Source organism: Sinocyclocheilus grahami, unplaced genomic scaffold, assembly GCF_001515645.1.
Source record: "Sinocyclocheilus grahami isolate Dianchi unplaced genomic scaffold, SAMN03320097.WGS_v1.1 scaffold1843.1, whole genome shotgun sequence".
In the NCBI taxonomy this organism is placed as follows: Eukaryota; Metazoa; Chordata; class Actinopteri; order Cypriniformes; family Cyprinidae; genus Sinocyclocheilus; species Sinocyclocheilus grahami.
Window position 1 is genome coordinate 55,303 of NW_015507022.1, and position 9,063 is coordinate 64,365.

At 41.0% G+C, this 9,063-nt stretch overlaps 1 protein-coding gene and 1 pseudogene across 1 annotated transcript; both read right to left on the bottom strand.

Annotated features, from left to right (window-relative positions):
- LOC107572984 (NACHT, LRR and PYD domains-containing protein 12-like) overlaps positions 1 to 3,540 on the bottom strand; it is a 16,139-nt pseudogene extending 12,599 nt beyond the window's left edge.
- On the bottom strand, positions 3,493 to 5,710 carry LOC107572980 (uncharacterized). Its single transcript, XM_016259419.1, has 5 exons — positions 5,589 to 5,710; positions 4,979 to 5,101; positions 4,508 to 4,630; positions 3,546 to 4,022; positions 3,493 to 3,496 (listed from the first exon to the last, which is right to left on the bottom strand). Exons 1-5 carry the CDS (start codon positions 5,678 to 5,680, stop codon positions 3,493 to 3,495), a joined length of 819 nt encoding a protein of 272 aa, XP_016114905.1. The 5' UTR covers positions 5,681 to 5,710.
- Between the last annotated feature and the right edge of the window lie 3,353 nt (positions 5,711 to 9,063).

A 9,063-nucleotide genomic window follows, 5' to 3' on the forward strand; every position in this document is an offset into this window, starting at 1 on the left:
TGAACACACATATCCTTCAGGTCATTGTGTATGTTGTTACTGTCCTTGTATATTGTCTTTTATATTGTATACTGTTTTATGCAAGCTTATGATGGAACCACTCCTTCCTGTCATCTTACCTATATGTAACCCTACCATGTTTAGTATCTATGAATTCATCTACTGATGATCTAAACGAGAGTGCATATTATATGTTGGTACATAGGCAATATATTAGTGTTCTGAAAATCTTTAGTAATTTCGATTCAAGTTCCATATGCAAATTACCATGCTTTCACACAAAGGGTCATAAAACTCCCCAGTATTTCCAAACTCCCGCTTGGAATTTCAGCCTTTCTCATTGGACAAGCTCATCCTGAGAGGCGTGAATCTTGTCAGGCCTTAAAGGCCTCACATCAGTGAACCGCCTCCAGTCTGTGGTTCTGTTAGATTCTGAGACGATGTGAGCTAGAACGCTTCTAAGGACACCCTAAGTTTGCGCCAGGCCTCGGGCCTTGACTTTCCATTCACCAAGCTAATCTGACTCCAACTGGTTCTTTTCCATCAACCAACTTCAGCAAAGATCAACTTGAGCATTCAGATTGCATCGGGACTCTCTGTCAGACAGACAAGACGTGCAAGTATCAAACTTAGTCTTATTAATTGATACATTAAGTATCATTTGCACCTTTTTACAAAGGTGTGTTTGAACTAAGAATCTGATGTTTCCTTCAGGCTGTAGATCTGCTGAATATCCAATGGTCCCATAGCTTCATGCTTTATTTCTCTTCTCTTTACTGCCTAAGCTTTAATCCTGTTCCTATACCAACTGTATGCATGTGTGTGTGTATGTGTGTGTGTGTGTGTGTATATGTGTATGATAGACTAGTTTAAGTGTTTATGTAGTTAATAAAGTCTTACTTGTATCACACTTGACGTTGTTCATTGTTTGCTCATAACTGGAGTCTCTAATCATGCAGATTTATGCTACAGGCTCTGTGTAGTATTGTACAGTAAGAAAGTTATTTCCCTTAACCAGGAAATTAACATTCTTAAAATTGACAGACAGTTGACCCTGAGAGGTCAAGTACATACTTACAGCGGATCTAAATATTTATAATTAATTATAACTAGTTATGATTTATTATTCAAATTTCCCCTTTGAGCTGATTCGCTACACCTGTAAATGTTTTATTATTATTTTATTTTACACATACATACAATCATGAAAAAGTTTCAGTTTCAGGCTCAGTGGGAAATGCTGTGTCCTCACAGCAAGAAGATCTCTGGTTCGAGTCCCAGCTGAGCCAGAAACTCTTTCCCTCACAATCTAAAGAAGTGTGAATCACAGATGCTTAATTGTCTAAAGGTGTAGCTGTGTGTTTTACTGCCTATCGATGGAGCCGTGGCTGAGTTGTTGTTGTTTTTTTGGCTTTTTTATGGCTCAGTTTTGGGGTTTCTGGTTAAAGGCTGGTCTCTATGTGGTTTACTGAAGGCTGAGATTGGGTAGCACTATTAAAACTTGTTCTGGCCCAGATCAGGGCTGGTTATAAGTTACTATTCGGCTGAGATTTGGGCCAGTTATGGCTCATATCTGTAGTCCAAATTTGGGCCAAACAAGGGCCGTAATTCTTTGCTGCATGTGGGTGTAACTGCTTGTTTGGCCCAGAGCTGGGCCAGAAGACAATTGCTATGTGGGTGGTTTGAGCGATCGGATTTATATCCATCTCGAATACATTTCAGAGGGCATTTACACCTGGCCTTTTCACAATCGGACAGATATCCGATCAGAAAAAAATGCATGAAGTGACCAGGTGCAAACAGGCCCATGTTACACAACATGCGTTCTCTTTCTCAACTATTTAACGTTCCAAAACTGACTGTGTTTAACTGGATACTCGCCAAGATGGGCATTTTTTGTATGTATTTAAACGTTTTAGCACAGTTAGCCACTCATTTTGGTATTTGTGGCTCACAAGCTGTTTGAGACTGAGCGTGGCTTGTGTGCGCTCCACTAATATTGATCAGTTCTGGTGCGCATGCTTTTGGTGTAAGTGAAACCTGCGGGAATGACTAAAATAATGCGCAATACAAGCACTATTTAACCGGAGCGAATGAGACGTGTGTGAGAGAGAAGGGGTCGTCGGAGAGAAGAGAGTGAGAAGGCGCGGCTGACGTTGTTGCCTGTGCCGCTGGTAACTATGTGGGTGGTTTGAGCGATCGGATTTATATCCATCTCGAATGCGTTTCAGAGGGCATTTACACCTGGTCTTTTCACAATCGGACAGATATCCGATCAGAAAAAAATACATGAAGTGACCAGGTGCAAACAGGCCCATGTTACACAACATGCGTTCTCTTTCTCAACTATTTAACGTTCCAAAACTGACTGTGTTTAACTGGATACTCGCCAAGATGGGCATTTTTTGTATGTATTTAAACGTTTTAGCACAGTTAGCCACTCATTTTGGTATTTGTGGCTCACAAGCTGTTTGAGACTGAGCGTGGCTTGTGTGCGCTCCACTAATATTGATCAGTTCTGGTGCGCATGCTTTTGGTGTAAGTGAAACCTGCGGGAATGACTAAAATAATGCGCAATACAAGCACTATTTAACCGGAGCGAATGAGACGTGTGTGAGAGAGAAGGGGTCGTCGGAGAGAAGAGAGTGAGAAGGCGCGGCTGACGTTGCTGCCTGTGCCGCTGGTAACAAAACGGATCGGCTCGGAATCGGAAAGAAGTGAGATTGATTCTGATCCCTGGCCGATCGATCGGTGCACTTCTATCAATAATTACACAAGAAATAGACACTCACAGAGCTTTAGTGCAGCTGCTGGCAGCTGGTATCAGTCTTCTTCTCCCCTCATCTGATGTGTTGTATTTCTTGAGGTCCAGCTCATCCAGCGGCTCCTCTGACATCTGAAGCATGTAGGCAATTGTTGAGCAGTGAGCAGGAGAGAGTTTCTTCTCTGAGTGTTTGTCTGATTTCACAAACTCCTGAATCTCTCTGGACAGAGTCTGATCTTTCACTTCCAGCAGACAGAGGAACAGATTGATGGATCTTTCAGTGGAGAGTCCATGTCCATCTTTGATCTTCTCTTTAATGTACTGTGTGGTTCTCCTGATGCTCTCTGAGCTGTTCTCTGTGTGTGTCAGTAGATCCTGTAAGAGTCTCTGATTGGACTCCAGTGAGACGCCCAGCAGGAACCGCAGGAACAGATCCAAATGTCCATTCTCACTTTCAAGGGCTTCCTCCACTGCAATTTTAAGCAAATGTTGTATTGAAGCAAAATTCTTTAATCCCTCCATAATTGTACATACATAATAGTAAAACACATACAAAGCAGCGAGAAACTCTTGAACACTCAGATGAATGAAGCTGTAGACTTTCCTCTGATGAAGCACAAACTCCTCCTTAAAGATCTCAGTGCAAATCCCAGAATACACTGAGGCATCAGTGACGTCTATGCTGCTCTCAATCAGGTCCTCCTCATAGAACATCACATTGCCCTTCATCAGCTGATTGAAAGCCACTTCAGCAAGTTTCACAATCACTTCTCTGTTGGACTTAGTAAGAACAGTCTTGATCTGCTCTTTCTCCTCAGATTCTGGCTCAGGTGAAGCTTTAAAGATGTCACTGCAGTAGATTGAAGTGTCTTGTGAGTGTTGTGTTCTGGATGTTTTGTCCATCTGTAAAACCTCATGTTCTTCATTCACTCCTTCACTCTCTCCCTTTATGATGTAGAGCTGCGTATAGATCCTGTTCAGGAGGGTTACATTCTCCTGTTTGTTTCCCTCAGATAATCTCTCATGCTTGTTTTTCATGGTGGTTTTGTGCTGGTATTTGAATCTCTGAAGGACATCATCTACTGATTGGTGAGAATCCTGTATCAGGGCTTCAGTCTCTTCCAACAGACTGTGTGTTTTATTAATTGTTTTTTTGTGGGTCAGAAGGTAAGAAACATTTTTATTCATTCTGATATGGTGCTGATAGTGGGATGCAGAGTATGGTAAAGATTTGTTCAGATCATATATCTCTCCCCTGCTGAAATAGAAAAGACAATAGCAGCAAAAAGACAATGACAGTGATTACAATGACTATTGAAGACCTTCATAAAACATACAGTTACCAGATATGACTTTGATTTTGGGAGGCACTTCTGTTTAGTATGTTGCATATTTTGGAATACATTTAGTGTTGTTTCATTAAAGTTTCTTTAAGCATTATTAATTTGTGATACACTACAGTAAATTACCAAGTAAATGTGACCCTGTCTGTGAAAACCCAGCTAAAGTAATTTTTTGGTGATTTATTGTTCTCTATATAAAATCATCCTTCATAAGGTAAATAACATTATGTGAAAATGTAATATTGAAATCTTTATTATTGACTGAGTAAGATCATATCAAACATTGAAATCATAGGAAAATTAATGGTTGCAATCAAACTTTGATGCTTGTTATCTCATAATTAGATTTTGAGACTTTAGCCTGGATTTCACAGAGAGGGTCACAGATGTTTATACTGACGAAGGGTTAGAGGACCCTGGTCCATCGCTGAATTTAATGGGTTCCATCATGGATGTGTTACTTTTCACAGACACACAGCTGGGTTCTGGAGACTCTGATATCTGCCTCTCACTACTGCTGATACTGACAAAAGACAAACAAAAAAGCATTTTGGAGCACTACATATGCTGAATAAAATGAATGCACCTTACAGTAAATTGTCAAGTAAATGTGTCTCTGTCTGTGAAAACACAGCTAAAGTAATTTTTTGGTGATTTACTGTTTTCTACATAAAATCATCCTTAATAAGGTAAAGAACATTCTGTGAAAATGTAATATTGATATCTTTATTACTGAGTAAGACCATGTCAAAGATTGAAATCATAGGGAAATTAATGGTTGAAATCAAACTTTGATGCTTGTTATATCATAATTAGATTTTGAGACTTTAGCCTGGATTTCACAGAGAGGGTCACAAATGTTTATACTGACGGAGGGTTAGAGGTCCCTGGTCCATCACTGAATTTAAGGGGTTCCATCATGGATGCGTTACTTTTCACAGACACACAGCTGGGTTCTGGAGACTCTGATATCTGCCTCTCACTACTGCTGATACTGACAAAAGACAAACAAAAAAGCATTTTGGAGCACTACATATGCTGAATAAAATGTATGCACCTTAGAGTTACATTTATTGCTTTATCAGAAACTTTAATCCAAAGGTAATTAGAAATGAGGAACATAAAATTAAATTCATACTATAGAGGCAATAACAGAACAATTGCTGAAATATAAAAGTTCAAAACTGTTCAGAGTGCAGTCTAGAAATGAGATGAAAAGAATAAACAATGAAAGAATAGGAAACGATTCAAGATAAAAAAAATGCATACATTACTAGAAAGATCAAGAGATCAAGCAGTTTAAAAAAGATTCAGTCAAGTGCTTGAAAAATTTAAAGGAATTTTACTGTTTGGGAAGGTAGGGAAGATCATTCTACCAGTGAGGATCAGTGACAGTAAAGGCTCAAGAAAGTTATTTTGTGCCTCACTGTGATGGTTCCATGCAACAACACTCACTAATGCTAAAATTACTTGTGTCTTACCTGAGGTCATAGACCACTGTTTCATCACTGAAGACAGAGGCCAGATTCTTCATGGGTTGATTGCAGCTTGATCCAGGAGATGGAGCACACATTTTAGAGTCAGTGTATTCCTACTCTCATTTCTAAAAAAAAAAATAATAATAATAAAAAAAGTAGAGAAATTTATTTCAGACATTTTGTGTAAAAAAATAAATGAATAAAAATATTTAGGGATGCACCAAAATGAAAATTCTTGGCCAAATTCTGGATGACCTTGGCTGAAAACCAAAACCAAAAATGCTTTTTAATAATATAAAACATTTTTTAAAGTTTTTAAAATTTAACTCAATAATTTTAATGATACTGAATTTGAAAAATACAAGCCCAATAAAATAACCACACATTTATTGAAAGTAAAACAATACAATTGAACAGAACATTTATTTATATTAAATATCAACATATTATTTTTATTCAGTTCAACAGAAAAACTGCAACAGAATCAGATTTCACTGACTTTTAAAAATGTTTTATTATCCAAATAACGTAAGTCCCACAAAACTATTATTATCAGTGCATGTGAGCAGAGAATATGGACTAGTGTCTGTTTCGACCTCACTGATTGAAGTGTTTTTGAAGATGCTGCCACCGATCTGGACGAGCTCACAGAGACTGTAACATCATATAACAGTTTCTGTGAAGACGTGCATTCTACCAGGACTCATTTAACTTACGACAATGACAAACCATGTTTCAGTTCACTGCAAAATTCAGACAGCTCCGTCAGGCCAAAGAAGATGCTCGCAGGAATGGGGACAGAGTCTTGTATAGACAGGCCAAATACACACTGGAAAAGGAGATCAGAGTGGCAAAGAGGAATTATTCTGGAAAGCTAAGGAACCAATTCTCTTTCCTGCTTCTGCTCCAGGAGGATGCTACCTTTCTAGTAGAGTGAGCATCGCAACCTGAGTGGGCAGGGCACACATTATCCAGTGGGCCATGAGATGGCAGAGATGGCATTCCCCTTCTGCCGGCCTCCGTAACAGACAAAGAGCTGATCTGAGGTCCTGAAGCTTTGTGTCCGGTCTACGTATCAACTCAAGGCTCGGACAGGACAGCAAAGCAAGCAGGAGAAAGCAAAGCAAGGGCTGGGTCTGCCTCCTCCGGGGGCAGCACTTGCAGGTTCACTACCTGATCCCTGAAGCGGGTAGTAGGAACCATGGGCACGTAGCCGAGCCGGGGCCTCAGGTTTACCTGGGACTCAGCTGGCCCAAACTCTAGGCATGATTCGTCGACCGAAAATGCGTGCAGGTCCCCTACTCTCTTGATGGAGGCCAATGCAGTCAGGAGCAGTGTTTTCATTAAAATAAATTTTAGCTCGACTGACTGCAAAGGCTCAAATGGGCCCTGCTGTAGTGCTTTGAGTACTAGAGTCAGGTCCCAAGAGGGTATAGAGGGGGGCCGGGGAGGATTTAACCTTCTCACCCCCGTAAGAAACCTGACGACCAAGTCATGCCTCCCTACCGACTTCCCTTCCATGGGGTCGTGGTACGCAGCAATCACAGCCACATAGACTTTAAGGGTGGAGGAAGACCTTCGCTCCCACCCTTGCTGCAAAAAGGACAGCACGACTCTGATCGGGCATCTTTGGGGGTCCTCTCAGTGAGAAGAACACCACTCGATGAACAGGTTCCACTTCAAGGCATAAGTATGTCTCGTAAATGGTGCTCTTGCCGAAGTGATGGTGTCTACTAACTCTTGGGGTAGGCCATCTAGAACCTCCGTGTCCAGAGGTCTGGACACGGGTACCAAAGGGTGCCCCATTCCAGACATACTTGCGCAGGCCCCTCGGCCAGCTGTGTGCCAGTGCATCTGTGCTGAGTGTTCCCTTAGTCAGGGAGTAAAACAACTGGCAGTGAGAGGCTGGACTGACTGGGGATGGAGTCTCCACTCTCCGGGGAGCACAGCTCGTGACAGCTCGTCAGCTGCATGGTTGAGCAGACCCGGAATTTGAATGGCACGAAGCGACCTCAGATGCTTCTGACTTCAGAGGAGGAGGTGGCGGGCGAGTTGTGACATGCGACGGGAGCATAGACCACCTTGTCGGTTGATGTATGCAACTGTCACAGTGTTGTCCATTCAAACCAGCACGTGCTTCCCTCATATGTGCCTTCTGAGATGGTTAAACGCAAGGTGTACTGCTAACAACTCTAGGCAGTTGTCATGCTAGTGCAGTTGGAGGCCCGTCCAAACCCCCGACACTGCATGCCCATCGTACGTGGCCCCTCAGCTGGTGGTAGAGGCATCCGTGTAAACCACATGCCTGGAGACCTGTTCCAGGGGCACTCCTGCCCAGAGAAACGCAAGGTCCCCCCGGTGTGACTTGGACCCGGTAAGTGCCACGTTGCCATGCCCATCTCGGTTTGTTTAGCTGGCCTTGGCCCGGTTGGAAGAGGTGGGCCAGAGCACGGTTCGGATGGGTTTGGGCGCGGTACGAATGCAGTGTGAGCGCTAACCGCGCCAGAGCAAGGAACAGATACTATTTTGTGTGCGCTACTGTCATCATTACGACCGCAAACATATTCTATTACTACTACTACACTACACGTTTCAATTAATTTAATTTAATTTAATGAAGTATATTTAGGTTTATAATGGCTCTGGTTCTTACCTTATTGATGAACAGGAAATGTTATTTGTGAGTAGACTTGTGCCGGTATTCGGTAATGCGATATATCACGGTAATGAATCTGTACGATATTGTTATTGTGGGCACTTCTAAATACCGTGAATAATTATGTATTACAAATTATTCCGAATTTTGAATGCATTTTAAGAATACTTTTCCCATCAACTTGTCAAAATGCACAACACCGCTGTATGCTGCGTGAAAGACGTGGGCACTCTGACGTAAACAAGCGCGGACGAGAAGCACATGGCGGAACATGTGACAGCAGAGGGTGCTAAACTGCAGAAATAATAATAATAATAATAATAATAATAATAATAATAATTCATTTAATTGCAGCTGTTACCCCGGAAACCCTGTAAACAAAGCAGCTGTACTAGGCTACTTTCTGTTTCTGAATCGTGTTTAAATTATTTAAACAGACATTCAGATACTTAAATATTTAGACTTAATAGGCTATTTATTTTCAAACTGTTTTACATTTTAATCTGGACTACAACATTCTCTAGATATTTTTTGAAAGTGTTTTGATTCTTTATTGTTCGGTCACACTTTACATTAGGGCTTCATTAGTTAACTTTATTTAATTCATTAGTTAACATAAACTGCCAATGAAAAATTCTTCTGAACATTCATTGATCTTATGTATTCCAATATTTAATAACAGGTTGTAACGAATCAGCTCAAAGGGGAAATATGAATAAATAATCATAATTAGTTATAATTAATTATAAATATTTAGATCCGCTGTAAGTATTAACTTGACCTCTCAGGGTCAACTGTCTGTCAATTCTAAGAAAGTTAATT